Source organism: Sparus aurata, chromosome 22, assembly GCF_900880675.1.
Source record: "Sparus aurata chromosome 22, fSpaAur1.1, whole genome shotgun sequence".
Lineage (NCBI taxonomy): Eukaryota > Metazoa > Chordata > Actinopteri > Spariformes > Sparidae > Sparus > Sparus aurata.
The window spans coordinates 16724309-16743788 of NC_044208.1; the positions used below are offsets into that span (position 1 = coordinate 16724309).

The window sequence follows — 19480 nt, forward strand, 5'->3', positions numbered from 1 at the left end:
TTTATAAATACTTTTGTTATGAGTATGGAAATAAATTTAACCCACTTGCTCGACCTCAAGGACAATAACGTTGCTGTTTGGTGAGTAACGCTGGATGTTAACAAGAAAATTCAGCAGGATTTCCTTAGATACAAACAGAAAAAGCCCCTCATCTTGGCTGACCAACTTCCTGCGTCTGATCCACTCAAACTGGTCTCACCGAGCTGATGGTGGCCTCCTTGTCGCCGAGCTCCTGTTTGTGTCTCGCCATCATGTCTTTGATCTCCAGCTCCTTCATGATCTTCTCCTTCTCCAGGTCGGAGTACTGCTCCTCCGCGATGGAGCGAGCCAGCTGCTCAGAGTCCGCCTTGGTCAAACTGGCCTCCAGCTGGTTCGTCAGGGAATCCCTGCGCAGGGAGGAGCGAGAGAACGGTTATCAGTATATCAATAAATTTTCTCTTTGCATCTTCTTGACTTACACGGGATTCAATAGTTTTCTTTCGGTTTCATCTTCTTGTCTTTTTTTGTGTTTTCTATGTTGTTCGAAACAAATCAGAGGTCATGTTTGTGCTGCAGCATCTCTTGTTATAGTGTTTGGACTGGGAATGAAGTCGTGAGAACAGACGAGTGAACAGTTACCTCTCCTCCTCATATTCTGCCAGTCGCTGCTGCGCTTCTTTGCGCAGTTTGTTCTTCTCATCACACTCGTCCTTCAGCTCACGGATCTGCGTCTTGTAAAGGGTCTTGCAGGAGGACAGTGGGAGACTCAATTAATTGATGGAGGCCGGAAAGTAGACTCCCTCTCCACTCATACACTGGATATTTTAATGTGTGCTAGTCTGTTGCTGAGCTTCAAATATTTTAGCGTCTAAGGTGCACAAAAGAAGGACAATTGTTTGTGAGAATTACCGTGAAATACTGTTCTGCCTCCAGCTGGTCCTTCAGTTCTTTCAGCTGGCCGCCCGCCTCCTGCTTCTCCCTGGAACACCACCAACAATCTGTCAATCGTCGCTCCTGGCCAACTACCCACAGAGCCCAAGCACTTTCCTCCAATCAGATACGATGAATGAGGTTCTCTACAGCAATTTGTCAACACTATCACAACAAACTCAACTGCCCTGTGTGTTTATGTTAAATATATTAATATGTAAGTGTGTGTGTGTGTGTGTGTGTGTGTGTTTGACCTGCGTAGCTCCTGGTTCTGTTTCTCCAGGACCTGCTTCAGGTCCAGCAGGTGGTTGAGCTCCTGTTTGAGCTGTTTCTCTGACGAGCGGAGCACCGACACCTGCTGGTTCTGGATCTTCAGCTCGCTCTGGCTCAGAGTCCGCTTGTGGATCTCCTGCTCCAGACGCTGGTTCAGGGTCCTTACCTGCACGAACATGCAAGCGTTTTCAGCGGTGGCAGTGGGGACAATTCAAGCTGAAGTAACAAAGGGTTAGTCGGTGCTGCAACTAATGATTACTGTCATTATGGATTAGTCATTAGTCTAAAAATAAGGAACAAATGGGCATCGCAAAGTCCCAGAAGCAGAGGCATCATCTTCTTACTGCTTAAGAAACCTGAATCTGTGATATAAGAAAATGTGAGGTGATGCTTTATATTAAGGTCCTTGTAATAAGCCATAGTTAATAGGTCACAAGTAGTGCAGGGGTAGTTAATGTAGTCAACATTACTCTTTACTTACTTACTCCCTGTAGCAGTAATTCACTGCATTACTGTTGCATTACAGAGCACACTGCCAGAGATGTACTGTCACGTAATTGCCAAGTAACTTTACGCAACGTTAAAAAGGAGGACATCCACAAGATCCTGCTCGTTAATACTGCAAAGCCGACAGCAAAGTTGGTGAAAACCAGCCCTAATAGCACTGGAAGGAAAAATGTCACGGCAAGAACGAGGCTGAAATTGCACGCCGAGGACAATCAAGGCGGCACAGGGAGTAAGCTATTACTGCCTCAAAATAAAACAGCTCAGAGAGGCTGGCCTTCCCAACACTGCCAAGTACAAATGAAACAAAAATTAATGACTTTGTAGCGCATTACCTCAACAATAGTAATAAAGCCTTGATAAGTCCTTAGAAAATGCTCAATAACATAATTATATGTTGATAAGACTATTATAGGTTTTGATTTCTGCATTATTGTCAGCATGAACATGTTTACTGTCAGACTGCAGTGTTTCCCACACAAATAGTTTACATTGGTATGTTAACGGCCGCCGTACTATTTTTGGCAATGCGCTTCATACTTTTATTTATTATCTGTCGTAGAGAACGACGCCGTCAGCGGTCTGTTAACTCATAGACAGTCTGCCCTCGCTCTTTTCCTCCCGTCTACTGTCAACCACACACACACTGTGCAGAGCATCAGCAAACACACTGACACAAAACACACACTCTTCTAATCATAAAGCATTACTATAACTTCAAATCAAATTGAGTATAAAAATCTATTTTCTATTGATTAATGAACTGATTGTTGGAGCATCACCTCTTCAGAGAGTTTCTCCTTCTGCACCTGCAGCTCGTCCAGTTTGTGCTGCGCCTGATTGTAGTCACAGTCCAGCATGGAGTGGTCCTTCTCCAGCTGCAGCAGCTTCTCCTCCACCTGCAGCTTCAGGCTGCGCTCCTCATGCAGGGTGCACTCCATCTCTGGACGCAACAAAACAACCGAGAGACGCCATGAGGGGGGGCGATCGAAATCCGGACCAATTGTTCACAGTATTGACAAAACAATTTTTCCCTTTGGATGAAACTCAATGGAGGAACAGATAAAAATTGCTGGCTGCACCGACGCAGGACACAGGACACAAATCTGAATAATTTGACCGAGGTCTACTGCATCAATCAGCACTTAATCTTTTTCAATCTCGTTTCTTTCAAAAGAGGCTGACTTTCATGATAATACTTGTGCTCTTTCGGGTCTCATATCCCAGTATCAGTGATGACTGAGCTCAGGGAAATACTGTTTAAACTCTTGAAAACATGCTTATGTTGCGATCCATCCTGTAGTCACCTAGTCACACTTGCTCACCTTTTAAAGCCTCAGACTTTGCCTCCTCGATAGACTGGTAGATGGTGTTTTTATCTGCGAGCTTGGCTTTGGTGGCCTTGTGCTCAGCCTCCTCCTGCTCCAGGCTCTGCTGCAGCGACCTCAGCTTGAACGCCAAGTCGATCTCTTGGTTGCCCTTCTCCTAAAGAATCAAAGAGGACATTAGGCTGTTTAACACTCTTGTGTCATAGGAATGAGAACGTCAATATGATTAAGAAATGTCAAATTAAAGTTTGCATGAGGAATATTTGAAAAGATATAAAGAGCTCAAAAACAAACAGACAACCAACCTTCTCGAGGTCATTGAGCTTCTCCTGCAGCTGCTTCTTTTCAGCCTGGACCTTGGACAGAGATGACTTCACCTCTTTCACCTCCTCTTCCAGGCCAGAGATCCGTCCTGAGATGGAGTAATGGGAGAAGGGGATAAGAAATTATAATAAAAAAAAAAGGTATATAGGATGCCTTTTCGAGACTACTAAGTAACGCACCTGAACTACAGACTTGTTCTGGTGACATGAAATACTGCTCCTGGACTTTATGTCACATTTGGCCTCCAATATCCGAAAAAAACAACTCACTTCATGTGTATTTTCCCTTTTCATGGAACTCCACCCACATGGAGAGGAAAAAAATCATGAGGCATCACAGCAAACAGGCTTCACCGTTGTTTCTGTGTGTCCCCTCTGACCTCAGCGAGCGGCCTCAAGCACGTTTAAGTTGCCAAACATCGTCTCAGAAGAGGTGCTGGCTCCGCTACAGCATCTTACTTCACTCTCAGCCCTTTGAACAGATGTTTCCACCTATGATCTGATATTTCCCGAGGCTCGGTCCAGAAAAACCATTCACATCTAATACCCCCGTCCAGCCTCCGGCTCTGTGTTGTGTAACAGCTTTTTTCCTGCTACTGACGGGATGTTTACTGCTGCAGCTTTGAGTGAGCCCCGTAAAGATCTCAGTTATGGCAGTGAATTAACCTTTTTTGTTCGGGAGATTTGCTAACCTTATAACATTTTAATAGACACGTTAAAGTCTGGAATATAATGGGCTTGCAAATAACAGTTGGCTGGTGGCTATTGTAGTTAAATTTAACAACCACATTTAACGGCATTTCTCATCTGCTTATTGTTAATTTCTAGCCACTGTGTGCAGGTGAAGTGTTTAAAACACATGAAATTAAAATGTAAAGTTTAGCTATTAGCAGTTGGAGAAGAGCTATAAAGTCAAGCGTTTACTCCTAATTGTCTGTTGTATATTTAAGGTTTACTGAACAATTATAATTCAGTCATTATCTTCTAAACAAACAACAGATTTTTTTTTTTAAGGCAAAATCATTACATTAGCCACTGAGCTAAATGCACTAGCACCATCTAAAGCGGGTGCACAAAGTCGATGGTGCGTCGAAGGTCTATATTTCTAAAATCAATTTGGAAAGACTTCCAAAAGATGACTAAAATTTTTTCGTAGTTTTCTTTTTATGTTTTCAAAGAAATCTCTATCTACTTCAGTTGTTTAGAGAATGCTGCACTGTTAATTTGCTGTATAGCTCCAAAAAGATTTTGTGGACTACAAAACTTCACCTGGCTTTACCTCTGTATAAGGGTGAGAAGATCATGGTTGAATGTTGATTTCCTTGTGAACTGTTCCTTTAACGTGTCTCTACAGCTACTAACGTTAGCCACCATAAACTACGAGTCATACAACAGTGTATTTTATTGCTGCATAGACTCATTAAACTAGAAACTACTTGTTTAGTGCATTTCAGTGCTTATCAAGTCTACCAGACGGCCATGTCTCACCCTGCAGGTCAGTAATAGTTTCTGTCCCGAGGCTGTGAGCTCCTTTCTCCTCCTCCAGCTCGGCCTGCAGCCCCATCAGCTGCTTCTCCAGCTCCATCTTGTCATTTTCCAGCTGGCTGTACTTTTCCTGCATCTCCCTGAGGCTAACCTCCAGGCTCTGAGCCTGTTTCTGCGCCTCTGCCTGACTCTTCTTCAGCCGTGCTGCCGCCTCCTGCTCGGCCTGAAGCACGGCGTTGGTCTCCTCGAGCTGAGATGAGAGACGGGCGACGGGTCAGATCATGTGGATTAATATACTTAGATGCTTGATTTACACTTATGAAACAGTGAAGAAAGCTATGAAACAATTAAAAAGCATTTCCTCCCCTACTTGTTTCTGAAGCTGGATGTTCTTCTCATTGGAGATTTGGGAATTCTGGTTCCTCTTCCTAAGATCCTCCAGCTGGTCCCTCAGGTTGTTCACTTGTGAGTGAAAACAAACAATTAACAGCTAATTCAGTATTTGCTCTCACACATTTAGTAGACCCTGTAAAAAAAACATGCAATCTTAACAACACAATGCTGTTTTAATGAGTTGATAGTTGCGATATGTCCCAGATGCTCACATTCATTCTCCAGGCCGCGTTTCCTGTCCGTTTCGATCTCCACCTTGCGCAGGTTCTCGCTGCTCTGGTGCTGCAGCAGAGCTCGCTCCCTCTCCAGCTGCCTGAGCGAAGCCTCGACCTTCTGCCTGCCGCTCATCTAAAATCGGGGAGGAAATCACAACCGCTTTGAGTGGAATGATCTCTCATCTGCTTTGTTATATCATGATGGAAGTGCCCTCCACCCATCCTTACCTCCTTGTCTAATTCTTTGACCAGCTTGTCTAAACGGTTGGTGGCATTCCTAGAAAAAAAAGAGGACAGTTTGATTGCAGACTTCTGTTTTGTTATCATCACTGTAGGCACATTTACCATTAATCAGAAACTCTGAAAACTTCAGCCTTGTAGGATTGGATGTCACTTCTTGTTGTGTAAAGCAATCGAACATATTTCCTGCAATAGGCCGGGCGCAGACTACAGGAGATTTGAAATGCTAACTGACTTTAAAATCAGGCTGCATCATTCACACAAGAAGAATCCTAACAGACGTCGTCCCCTCTGGTCTCAAGCATGCACACACGACAGGATTTGAAGATATGGGAGCATCACACACCACTGGATGTTATTAAGATTATCTTGCCAGAGGCAATATTAAATCGACCTGAAGCTCCTGCAGTCTGAGCCTGGTTTTATCTAGCAGATGGCACAAAGTGAACGCCGATCTCCTGAGTAACTGCCAGTAATACTGATGTTCTATGTCCCGTCATACTTGCACTTGTGCTCCAGCTCATCTTTGGCCTGCATCTCATGGTCGAGCTTCGCCTCCAGCTGATGAAGCTTCTTCTGCAGCTGCTCATTTCAGAAAAGATAAAATCATTATCTGTGATTATATAATTATTATCTAACGGCCATTTTCGTCTTTTGTTTCATTTCCTCTCAAGAACAAAAACACCTACCTCTTTATCACTGTTCAAGCGAGACTCTTTATCCTGAGACTTTTCTTTAATGTGCTCTGAATCCTCCTCCGAGTGGTTGTTATCCACCTTCAGCAGCCTGAAAAAAGGGAAATGGAGAGAAATGATTGTCTGTAAGTGAGTTTGCCTGCGATGCTCAACATCAAACACCGTCCACAAGCCCACATTTCCACAACCACTTGACATATTCTACCCAAACCAGATCCATGGTGCCACTTTGGTCGTCAATCGAGGCACCCCTCACATTTATTGCATTATCGCTACCTCTCAGAAATCACTTCTACTTCAGATCCATAATCTTAAAACCTGAAGCCATGTGCTGTGGAGAAAAAAAAGCAATAAGGTCTGAGGATCTTTTCTCACATCTGGATGGGTTTACCCCCGGAGAAACCCAAAGGATGCCTCCAACCCACACTGCCTGCTGCCAACTCTTAACCATGAATGGTGGGCAGTTGTCTCTGGGAATCATTACATGACTCTGCCTCACAACTGCATAATGACCGAGGAATCTGAAGCCACTTTACGATAATTTTAAAACCAGTCCTGCCCTTTGGCATCAGCTGTTCTCTGACTGTGTTCATACGTCTTAAAAAATGGAAATTGACTCATCTATACTGCTGGCAAAATGTTTCCATTACCTGCTCAATACTCATGAATGTAACGGTCTGAAAGAGAAATCAGACAGAAGCAGTTGAACCCTCAGCTTCATGAGTATAAGCCCCCAAATTAAAAACATACCTTGAAGTTAGACTGTTGCTGATTCAAGCGTATATGATCACAAATCCAACACAAAGGTGTCGTTTAATTTTACTACATCTCCTACTGAATTCAGACCATGGGCTTTTCAAAAACTTCAGCAAAGAGGGCGTTTAAAGGGGGCTGTCGGAACAAGGCAGCAGTGTGGAGCTCGAACAGACATACAGTGTCTGACTGGTGTAAGACTGTGTTAGAAAAGGTACGGCTGTGAAGCTGTCTTTTTCTACCTCTTGAATTTCTGTCCTTAAACCTGTTTCCTGAGGCCCTTGTGAAAGCTTCCACACATGAGAGCTGCTATTCTGTTCAGGTGAAAATCTCCATGAAAACGCTGCCATTGTTAACACAAGTAAGAAAAGTGTGAGGTCAGCAAACACTTATCCAGACAAAGTTTTAGAGAGAACAACTCTTTCTTACTGGTCCTCCTTGAAGTAGGTGAAGCCGATGAACGGTAGCTGGTTGCCCACAAAGGCTCTGGGTGGAGGGAAGGTCTCAGCATCGCCTTTGTCATCCTCTATGTCGTCGAAGTTGCTGGTGTCTATGTCGCCGCTCAGCTCGGGCACGACTGGAGCCACAGCTGGAGGGCACAAACAGAGGGGGAGAGAGTCAGGAGAGGGGAGCGGAGGAGGTGAAGCCTACGAGTGGTTGAGTAAAGAGAGGTGTTTTACATAAAATGAAGGCGACTCCGCACATGCATTTCAATCCTGCAAAGTGTCTGACATGGAAATGACCACTTTAAAATCCCTAAAATGGCACCTATTAACCGTCATAAAAACTCCAGAATATACCAGAGGATCAAGGATTAGCTGCAATCAGTCACTTGTTGAATACTCCAAACAAATAGGGGGCAGCATATCCCCCGAATAACTGTTCAATGCTGCTAACAAGAGCTCGTTAGCTCTGCTAGCCTTGCATCTGGTGATTTGGACTGGGAGCCCGGAGTGTCGGTGTTTTCGCTGCCAGCACACGAGCTGGCAGTGTTAACGGACCACAGCTAACCTGTTAGCATGCTTACTCCAGCACATATCTCTGCAACCCAGCTCTACGGTATATGTATAAAGTTATCTCAGTGCTTTTTCATCGCTATCTTAGTCAAAATACTTCACTTTTCACAGTTTGCTCGCTTTGACAAGGCGGTCGCTTTCATTTTTTGGCAACTCTTCCAAGCACACAGCAAACTAACGCGCGAACACAAACGGTAAATATATTAACAATACATACAAAGCAGACTGGAAAGGTTTTTTTTAACTCAGTTATGGATGGACATGTTGAGATGTTAAAGACTTATTTCTATTAATTATTTTGACAGCAAAACAGTCAAACATTTGCTGGTCTCAGCCTCTGAAATTAAAAATGTAAAAGGATTTGGTGCTGTTCTTTGTCACTTACGATGGTAAATGAAGATGTTTTTGGGTTAGTTGGACCAAAGAAGCAATTTGAAGTCGTAACTTTACACCGGGGGAAAGTGTGATGAGCATTTTTCAGAATTTTCTTGACATTTAATCGACTTTATGATTAACTGGTTAGCTGCAGCCTGGGAATATGTTAATATTTTTCATTTAGCTGTTGGACACAAGCTGTCTCCTACTTCACTGTCATGTCCATTTCTCAGTGTTTGTGCAGAGGACTCTTGAGTTTCCAAATCACACTTGTTTATGTTAAATATTGAATGTGAAAAAACATCCTCCTAGCGTCAAACTCTGCATATACATCATTCTACACAGTGAAGCTCAAACATTCAACTGCAGGAAAAAGAATGAAAAAAAAAAACAGTTTTGCCTGGAGGGGGCTTTTAAATTTCATCTTCAAGTAAACTCTCTGCCACCTTTGGCAAGTTAGCTCTGCAGGTTGGCGTGAGGCTGAACACCACTCCTCTTCCCGTACAGTGCTCGCTTTGTGCCCCACACACAGTGCCTTTCACGGCGGAGGCCTGAACGCCTGCTCTCTCCTCGCAGCTGTGCTTTTTTTTAAAACCCTGCACAACAGGCAGACAAAAATGTGTCAAAGGGCCAATCAGATAAAAACTAAGCTACTCCTTAACCTATAAATAGTTCCTAATTGAGAAAAAAAAAGGGGCAGCCATTATGGATCGAGTTTCCTCAGACCAGCGCAATCCTGGCTCCGCGCAAAGAGCTCATTACTGTTAGGTCAAGACACAACCCTCAGCGTAACAACTGTGCCTCAAAGAGATCAGGCACAGGAATGAAACAAATGAGGGGAGAAGGAAAAAAAAAAAAGCCAAAAATGTGGTGAGACAGAAAGAGACGCGGGCCGCTCCATGGAGGCCCTTGTGGCACGACTTCCCAGAATGCTCTCTGATAGCGGGCGGCTAATGACAGGCAGCCGTGGCCACAGTGAGAGTGAGAGAGCGGGGGCAACCCTCCAAGCCGGGTCGCCCCTCTCATTAGGGCCGGTCCACGCAGGCCGCACAGCCTGCCCCGCCCGCCGCGACGGGGGGCGCCGCCTCCTGTCTCATCCATCCTTCCACGGGGCTCGCGTCTCTTTACCCTAAGCCGTCCAAACGCTTAATGAGCTTGATAAACACAAAGTAGACGAATCATCCATGTGCATGTGTAGAATCTCCTGAGTCATGCCCACACACGGCAAAGTCATACTCGCAGAGGACTGGGTGGCGCATGCAGCTCTGCGGGACGCCACAACGGGAGCGGGGGTTGCGTCTTCATGACTGTGCGTTTGAGTGCGAGCAGCGCAGAGGTGCCACAGTGGTGGTTTTGTGTTGCAGGCGGCCGGGGCGCGTCTCAAGTTCAGTCAGGAGCTCTGTCTGTTGTCTTAATCAGAGCCAGGTGAAGCGGAGAGAGGCTGTGCTGTAACTCTATACAGACACAGAGGTCCTGTTCTCACCCCTGATATATCTTCCCTGATTTCCTTCCTTCCTGTGAGACGCTTGATCTGATTCGACAGTACGTTGGGAGACGACCGTTTACGGATGCTCCATGCGCAACGATCAAATGCTAAATTTAAAAAGGAGCAAATTATAAGCTTAACAACTGATCTATGTCATTACAGCTGCAGCAGATTTGTTTTTGACTTCTTCCATCTTTGTTTTTGTTATCAAATAAAGCTATAAATTATTCAGTATATTATTAACTCTGATTGATCCGATGTTTTCTTCTCTTTCACTGCTAAAGAAAACCATGAAGGAAACTCCGCAGGGATTTAAATTAACTAAATAAAAAACATCTTCAACTCACTTTAATGGAAATTTCACGTTATTTGGGACTTTCGGTTCTTCATGTGCACAACATTAAAAGGTGCACTGTGTAGTTTTTGGAAGAAGAAATGTTTATCAGAAGAACCAACCTCAAGAAACTCAGTTAACAGCCTCTCTTTCTTTTCATGACTGAATAAACAAACTGACCCTAACATACCTACTGTTTTATTTTGTTTATATGTGGCGGACCCTGCCATGTTTCTAGCTTCAAACAGTGAATTTCTTCTCCAGAACTACATAATGCCCCTTTAAACACGACATGCTCCTGTTGGTGGAGACTTTCACTAAAACAGCCTTCGAGTTTCATCAGTGTGCATTATTAGTAGTGAGCGTGCCATGTTTAACCCATTTAATAATGTAGGGCTAACAGATGAAACTGTCTCAGTATAATATAATATCATTAGCTAATAAAACATGTCTTCTTCTTGCATTGTTTTATATTTTTTTCAAATCTATTTACTCTTTTTCGAGCGGCACCCATACGCTGCTGGTTATCCTGCAGGTTTCGTGCATCGTGCTCTGCCGCTCTGCACACCATCCTGTCATATAAAGCAAGATATGAGCGGGGAGCATATGGAGAGCATGTGTGCACACATATATGCAGGCTTATTGGCTCAGGAGGTGGAATTAAACTATGAAGTCAGGCTGATAAGAAACAGATCTGGAAGAGGAATGGGCTGCAAATGAGAAGAAGTATTAGAGCACACATTACCACAGATGGAAAAAAGGGGGAAATCTGCGCCTGTATTGAGTTGGAATCAAAAGATACACAAGTTTCAAACACATGCACATGCACACACTTACTCTCTCGGATGTTGTCAAAGGTCCACTGCTTGTTCTTGAAGAACGGGTGGCACTTGATCTCATCCACTCCGGTGCGGCCCAGTCGAACCTCCCTGCACACAGGACCGAGACTGTGAGCCGAGCCCTCCTCAGCCCGAACACGAAACACACCCCCGCCCGTCCCCTCCACCCACCGTCGTCATCAACATCCCAAATGCACGGGCAGTGGAGTGACCACTAGGCACTGACCACACTGACCAGCATGGAGAGCCACATGACCGCTGGCGAACCCTGGAACCTCCTCTAACCAGACCAGATAATGTAGATCTAGGATCAGGCTGCAGGAGGTAACATCAACAACTCTGACTGACTCAAACACAGCTGCACTCCCTCTCTTTAAAACTCTACACACTCTCTATTTCGCGTCTCCCCTTTCCTCCCTTCTCCTCCCTCCTCCTCCTCCTCCACCGCTGGGTACAGGACCGGAGGGGTGCGGCAGTTTGGGCTTGCCACGTGTGGGACATTCCAGACCCAGCCAAGAGGAAGACAGGGCAGGGGCGGGGAGGAAGAAAGAGAGCAGGGAGAGTTTTTAAACCCCCGCAAAAAAAAATATAAAAAAATCTGACATGCAACCAAGCTGAGGCTTACATCAAGCCGTGTCTAAATGCCCAGAAAAGTGCAGGAGAAGTGAAGAAGAAGAGGAGAAAGTTACAGCAGCAAGGAGAGGATGGAGGAATGGAAAGTGGCACCAAGAAGAAGGTAGAAGAAGCAAATTACAGATAGAAAAGAAGGAAAGAGGTGAGAAGCAAAATGAAAAAAAGGAGAGGATGGTGGTGCTTACAGGAATGATTCAGCAAGTGACTGAGCATGTGTGGTGAATGAATGTATTGGGCAGTGTTCAAGATACGTGTGTGTGTGTGTGTGTGTGTGTGTGTGTGTGTGTGTGTGTGTGTGTGTGTGTGCGTGTGTGTGTGTGTGTGTGTGGGTGTGAGGCTGGGCAGCCGTACACATGAGAGATTCTGACTGTGGTGGGAGAATAGTGAGTGAGAAGGTAAATAAACTGAGGGAGGGAAAATGAAAGGCTGCTCTGTGCTGCAGCAGAAAGGGCCTGTGTTTGAGCACCATCGGGGGGCGGGGCTACTAATGTAAACAGGAAGTGGTTTCTTCAGACGGGACGGGCCACTGACCACGTACACGACCCACACCCACGCGTTCATGTAACTGTTACCTTTAATACTAATTTGTATTTCGATGGCAGCTTTTCTAGCAAACTAGTTCATGATGGAATATTAGTTTTCTTCAGTGGCGGAAGAAGTCGGGTACTTGAGTAAAAAGTACCACACTGTGAATTAACTAATTTTAGTTAGTTCTTTCTAAAAAAAATTCCTTCATTCAAAAGTGTCATCATCAGCAAAACGCAAGTGTTAAAAATAAAAGTACTCAGTAGAGAGAAAAATAATCTCTGCCACTGTTATTAGTTTGGTTTGGATAAAAATTACAGTTGGATGTGCTTTTCAGCTAATCCAAGAGAGTTTTTAAATTGTTTATGTATCTTTAAACGTAGGAGAAACACTCAATTCTGCAGATATTTTCACTGGATAAGAAGGAAAAATTGCAATATGAAAAGTAACCAGCAAGGTAAAAACTACAAGTAGCTCATGCGTACTTATCTGCAGTACTGGAGAAAATGTACTCATTCCACCACTGGTGTGTTTAAAAGGGTCGCCCTGGTGATACCCATGAAAGAACCGTGACCAACAATTATTGATCTGAAATGTTGCCTGTGTAGCCAAAGCCTGACCCTAAGTGCCACAAGAGCTCTATGGCATTGATGTCCCCCCAACACGTTCCTTTGCTACAAAAACTCTGGGCACTGTAGTTTAGTATGAGTCAGTGCCAGATGCTGTGAAAATTTATGGGCACATCAACAAATGCAGTTTTTGCTCCAGTCAGCAGGATTACGCAAAAACTACTTAATGGATTTCTGCAAAACTTGGATGGAGGATACGTCCCAGAATAAACCCCATTAACTTTTTGGTGTGGATTCAGATAAAGGGGAAGGATCCAGGAATTTTTAACTTAAACGATTGCGATTTTGGGCGTTTTTCTACATTTTTGTTCATTTCTCAGGGAATAATGGGCTGGATCTTGATAAATTAAAAACTCAGGCATAATCAGGTGGCTGGTACAATTTGATGCAGATTCCAATATCAATCTGGATCTCACTGATTTAAACAGCTCTGATTTGATATTGCATTGGGATTGGCTGAATTAAAGGGGACTTGTTGGGCTTGGCCGAGGTATGCGCTCTTCTGAGTGCCATTCCAGTGTAGAGGTTTTGATTTGTATGATTTTGAACTTTATATTTGGAATCTGTGTTCAGATAGTTACATCTTATGTTGGAACCAATGAGATTTGGGCAGACAAGCTGTGGAAGTTGTAAAGTATTTAGAGACAGACTAACACATTCTTGGTTTTGGTCTTTATGAGATATGGTGAGAAGAAAGAAAAGACTATAAAAATAAAGAATAAGGTCAGCCTTGTCTTTTGAAAAACTTTACCCACTGCTTACTTATTTAGCTGAACTAAAACTGAAATTTGCTCCTACAACACCATGCGTTTTGCGCCAAATGTTTTTTTGGCAATCTTGCCTTCTTCAGGGTGGTGGAACCATCAAAAAAGACATTTGGTGAACAAAGCACTGAGGAAGAGTGTGCCACATGTTTAAATTTAGACTGCGTCGTCATGTCTAATCTTTGACGAAACTCTCACACTGTTTATTTAAGCTGTTTCTGCTTTCAAACGGGAGTTGTGACCTTTGTGTATTGATCATATTCAATCACATGATTCAACATGTTGGCTCTCCATCCAGCATGAGACTTTTTACATAGATTTTTAGCAGAAAGTCCAAAGTTTAGTTACAACTTGGAGGCTTTCTCTTCTGTGGTCCAGAGCTGAAAATGAGAGTGTGAGCGTGTCTGCAGCTGTTTGCTCATGACGGGCAGCCTGAAATTGTGAAATCTTCTCAATTCCGGTTAAAACACAAAGCACAAGTGTTTTTTTTTTTATCATTTCCATGTGCGAACCTGTCAGTAAGAAAGGCACAAATGAGGTCTTTGGCATCCTGAGACATCTCCACGTCCTCTGGGAAGACGAGCGTGTTTTTGTGGTTCATGATCTTCCCGTACGTTCCGACCAGGGACTCGGCATAAAAGGGAGTTTCACCTGCAAAAGAAGTAATTTTATACAAGGTATTAAAAGAATTATCAGGATGTATCCACCTGGGATAAGTTTGTTTATGATTACACCAATAACTCAGGACGTGACGGAGGTGCTACATCACATCCTGTTGACATGTCAGTCCGTTACACATCACTTACCGACAAACAACTCGTACATAAAGACTCCGACAGACCACCAGTCGCACTCCCGCCCGTAGTAACCGTCACCACCCTGAGACTGGAGCACCTCGGGGGAGATGTAGTCTGGTGTGCCCACAGCTGTGTCACAGTGCACCATGCCTGTCTGCAAACAGGACAATAAACAAGATTTACTGTAGTGGGGAAACAAGAATAGAATAGAATAGAATATACTTTATTGTCCCCTAGGGGAAATTTGTCGTGGACTCAAAGTGCGTAGTGCATAGTAGTAGCTGCCTTAACAGACAATAAACACACATAAAAAAATACACATATAACAGCTAAAGGCGTACACGTAGACTACATACACACTCTTGACACATCCAATAAAAGATTAAAACAAATAAAAAACAAAACAAACAGAACACCAAGTTATTGCACACTTGGTGATGGAGGTGGGTACGAAAGAGTATTTAAAACGGTTCAATTTGCATTTGAGGATTCTGTACCTTCTGCCAGGAGGCAAGAGCTCGTATTCCGAATAGAATCGCATTGACAGTAAAAGTTTGGTAGAGTTAGAGGAGGAAGCAAATAAGCCCCATTTCTACAGAAATATGCGGTGCAGGGACATATTTTCATTGATTCAGGCTCAGATTCACTCCCTCCTCCACTGTTTTGACCGTCTTTACATGACACATTCTGTCAACTCACAGATACTCAGAGAGCTCGAATGTGTGGGACCGCTTGTGAAGCAGCTATTTAGAAACTGCTGCGGTGAAAAAAACAAAAAAACACTTCCTGACCCACACCAGAGGCGGGACCTCTGCTGTCCTCCAGATTGGTTGCTTGCACAATAACCTCTGAGGCCTTACAAAACAACCTAATGCAACCGTGCTGCGCTGAGCTCCACTTCACAGTCCGAACACTTGGTGGTGCACTAGGGCGGGGGGAAAAGAAGGCCACCTGTCTTGAGCTGGAGTCGATTCACTGGTTCAGGAGGTTTATTCTCTTAAAAATTGAAAAAACTAAAATTCTCATGGCATCAAACTACAAACCTACCGAGTCCATCTTCATGCACGTGCCGAAATCTGCCAGTTTGAGGTGTCCATTCTGGTCCAGCAGCATGTTGTCGGGTTTGACGTCACGATGGATGAAGCCCATGGAGTGGATGGCGTTCAGCGCCAGCACCACCTCCGCTGTGTAGAAGCGAGCCCACTTCTCTGGTATGTCGTAGTTCATGGTGAGTGTGACCAGGTCGCCTCCGCCCATGAACTCCATCACCATGTAGAGGTGGCAGTCGTCCTGGAAGGCGCAGCACAGCTACGAGACAACAAACTGAGTCACTCGATGAAGAGTTTGCTTTGATACAGGCAGTGACCTGCATTCAATACCAGCAGACCTCAAAGATTATTATCTCCAACTTGATGCCGACAACATGATGCCTCTTTACATCTACAACGCACACCCAGTAGAGCTGGAAAAAATTTTATTTTGCATTTGCTGCAGCTTCAAGGAACTTTCATTAATTCTTGTGTCTGGCGGCCCCTGTGGACAAAAGTGGTACCACAGTGTCATGTCATAAATATCTTGATCTGGCTAGCATATGTGTTTGTTATGAAAGCAAGTGAAAAAAAAATGTCGTAACTATATTTCATTTATTAAGTCTGTCTGCAGGAGGCATGGCGATTAAAAAACAGCAGCAACAAATGCTTACGCAAAAGAAATAGCGTCCCACGTGTTGTAGAATCTACAGTTAAGTTTACCTGTAGTTTCGGTCAGTAGGCTTTTCATAAGGACAATTTGTTTTGAACAACTAAATCCTGACTATCCAAAATTAACTTTATATGAAAATGTTTTGAGATTATAATATCTGAGGAACTCTTCTGGGATAAGATGTTAAATGTTAAGTGTTGGATATTAATATAATCTCTTTCTTTACAGTTCAGCTGTTTGAGATCTTAAATGCTGTTACTTAACTCCTGCTCTATATATGCATTTAACAGGTAACAAGGGGAATTGTTGGCTTCATGGTTGATATTAATATTTAGCCAAATTTGTGTATTATTGTGTAACATTTTCATAATTTAAGCAGATAGGGGGGATCGGGATAATATTTGGTGCATTAAACATGAATAAAAAAATAAGTCTAATTCTTCCACGAGGTCACACATCATGTGTTTCAAACAGAATAAAACCTGTAACATGTTGCGCACCTGCACGACCCAGGGACTGTTGGAAAAGGCCATGATGTGCCTCTCCTCCCAGAAGAAGGCCGAGTCCGACCGCTTGATCATCTCGAACTTGCTGAGCTGCTTCATGGCGTAGACCTTCTGCGAGGCCTTGTGGCGGACCTGCGGCGGAGGAGGGCGAGGGAGGGAGAGTCAGAGACGTTAGCGCGCAAACATCGATAAGCGTGCGAGGACAATATGAACAAGATGGTAAGAATGTCACAATGACCAAGATAACATGAGAAGAACAGAGAACAGAGAGGGCTGGCGGAGAGGGGAGCCCATAATTACAGGCACACACCCATCGACAGACATGCTTATACAAGACTTCAAGCACAAACACAGTAAGCATCCCCCCGCCCTCCTCCTCCTCCTCCTCCACACCCCCACACCAGACTTCACACTCCTCTCCCACACACTGAGCCTGTCCAGACTCGCTTCTACCGCAAGACGCTCGGCAGAGACCAGATTCAAGCTTCATCGAGCACAACAGGGCAAACATCTGGAAAAGCAGGGAGTTCGAAAAAAGAGTCACCGCCTGCCCCTAATTAGTTTTTCTAAATGCAAAGACGGCTAAGGTGGTCGTGATGAGGAGAGAGACGCCTTTTATATATCTGAAAAACAAGTTGCAGATGTTGCACATATTTTTGGTGGATTCACAGGTTGTTGCTCCCTCTAGTGGCTAACATGTCCGGTATGCTGGTGCTAATTTCAGGGAGCTCTAGAGGAACTCTCCTGCTCCACCAGCCCCTTTTATCAAACCTCACTGGTGCTGCTTCATGTAAAATCCCCCCGACCAAAAAGAAAAAAAAACCATCTCCGGGCAACAATCTCACACTCATTCAACCGTCATCACAGACAGAAAGGTCTCACCAGCTGCACTTCTCCGTAGGCTCCCCTCCCGATTAGCTTCACTTTCTCGAAGTCTTCGAGCTTCACCTGCAGCTCCCGCAGCTGACTCACCGCCTTTTCATCTGTGGGATGGGGATGCATACGTTACCATGCCGGCACATAGGTCGAGCTCCAATCATTTAAAGGCTCAAAGGAACGGATCGGAGAGAGTTCAGTGAGAGTTTAGTGAAAGTTACACCAGTCTTATGATATTTATAGCTAAAACATTTAAGCAACGGTAGCTTTTAGATGAGGAAGACAGCTCAGGAGTATCTATCATTCAACTGAAAGAAAATGAATCATCAACTATTTAGAAAATCGATCATTTGGTTCATTTTTCATGCAAAAATGTCAAACGTGCTGCTGTCAGCTCCTTGAATGTAAGTCTTTGGTGCTTTGCTTTGTCATTTATGACAGTTCATGAAGAGTCTTTAGGTTTTGGACATTTTTTGGACAAATAAACAATCTGAAGACGTCACTCCCTGTACCAGAATATTCTCATGAGCATTTTTCACATTACCTTTGGCATATCTTACAGGCTAAAAGATTAAAAGGGTCTGGTGTGTAGGATTTTGGGGCAGATATGGAATATGACAGTCATAATTATGTTGTCACAACTTTGTTATCCATTACTTTCGTATGTTCCTTTTTAAATGAGACATATTATGCTCGTTTTCAGGTTCATAATTTCATTTTAGGTTACCACTAAAAATAGGCTTAACGTACTTTGGTGCTCAAAAACCACATCCGTTTTCTCACACTGTCTGAAACGCTGCGTTTAAGCTGCAGTCTCTTCTGATTGGTCAGCTCACACATGCCTGACCCAGCAGTGCTAACAACAAAAAAGCAGCTGTGCTAAATGTACTCTCACGTGCCAGACTAGTTGTTTCGCATACATAATGCAAAGGCGTGACCCCGTGACGCGGTGTGATGTCACAAAGTCGCGGGGGGTACTGACGAGGCATTCAGGAGCAGAGTTTTTTTTCTGTGAAGAAAAGAGCTGCTTTTGGTGCGGACTTTGAGCTTTTTAACTTCCGAGCACAAGAAACTAAGGAAACCAAAAACGGACTCTGGACCTCCGTTAGACAATTTGTAACCACACTACTAGATGCCACTCAATCCTACACACTGGACCTTTAATTGTGATAATAACAGTTGCAGCCTTGGTATGGTGGGTGGTGTAAGTATTTAAAAAACTAGCTGCTTTATGTTTTCCCTTTTACAAAAGTCCCATGAAGTTAATTCGTAAGACTAAACAGGTATAAAGTTACAAAAGCAGAAAGCCTGTACAAAAGTGACACATATCTTACTTTTAACAATATTTTGGCTGTAGTTTGTGTTTCAGGGACAAACAGAAGTTGATTTGAATACCAACATGTCACCGATTATAAGAGCACAGAGGTTTGAATTCATAGCCTGTATTTCTTATCTCTCTTGTGACCTTTTGCAGGAACACCAACCGCTGCAAACAGTGCGCTCTCTCTTCTATAATCCCTGTGTGAGGATAAAAACTTTCTTAAGAAGGTCTGAAAAGTCACGTTTTTCATCATCTGGACATAAAGGTTTCACTGAACAAACAAGCCACAGACTCAGTTCCTCTTGACCAGCGTTCTCTGGTTTTTGCATTTAACAACTTCATCGATCTTTTTCAAGCCAAACACAAGAACCTTGACCTCCAGCGAACATGCTGCAGCTCTTACATCGATTTAGAAAGGCCTCGATGTTTTTGTTTTTCCTCAGGGCAGGGTAGTTCAAATCATGAGCCAACGCGTTCATGGAGTCCTGAAAAAGAGAAAAGACGAGAAAAAAAAAATAGATACAAGTTAATCACAGACATATAAGTGCCTCTAGTTAGAA

At 43.8% G+C, this 19480-nt stretch overlaps 1 protein-coding gene across 4 annotated transcripts in view; it reads right to left on the reverse strand.

The window, feature by feature from the left end:
* Positions 1-19480, reverse strand: part of LOC115574128 (rho-associated protein kinase 2-like) — a 36069-nt gene that overhangs the window by 9513 nt on the left and 7076 nt on the right. For all 4 annotated transcript variants that reach the window (XR_003982423.1, XM_030405383.1, XM_030405386.1 and 1 more), the window contains exons 2-22: positions 19324-19405; positions 17606-17706; positions 16718-16855; positions 15564-15824; positions 14526-14670; positions 14232-14370; positions 11167-11258; positions 7548-7707; positions 6360-6456; positions 6173-6252; positions 5659-5707; positions 5428-5563; positions 5193-5284; positions 4826-5072; positions 3320-3426; positions 3012-3171; positions 2469-2629; positions 1164-1348; positions 889-958; positions 619-722; positions 200-386 (exon numbers count right to left, since the gene is read on the reverse strand). Coding sequence is in view for 3 of the 4 variants with exons in the window: in XM_030405383.1 (XP_030261243.1) it covers positions 200-386; positions 619-722; positions 889-958; positions 1164-1348; positions 2469-2629; positions 3012-3171; positions 3320-3426; positions 4826-5072; positions 5193-5284; positions 5428-5563; positions 5659-5707; positions 6173-6252; positions 6360-6456; positions 7548-7707; positions 11167-11258; positions 14232-14370; positions 14526-14670; positions 15564-15824; positions 16718-16855; positions 17606-17706; positions 19324-19405 (2793 nt within the window). In the remaining variant the exon portion in view is untranslated. The remainder of the gene's footprint in view (positions 1-199; positions 387-618; positions 723-888; positions 959-1163; positions 1349-2468; positions 2630-3011; positions 3172-3319; positions 3427-4825; positions 5073-5192; positions 5285-5427; positions 5564-5658; positions 5708-6172; positions 6253-6359; positions 6457-7547; positions 7708-11166; positions 11259-14231; positions 14371-14525; positions 14671-15563; positions 15825-16717; positions 16856-17605; positions 17707-19323; positions 19406-19480) is intronic.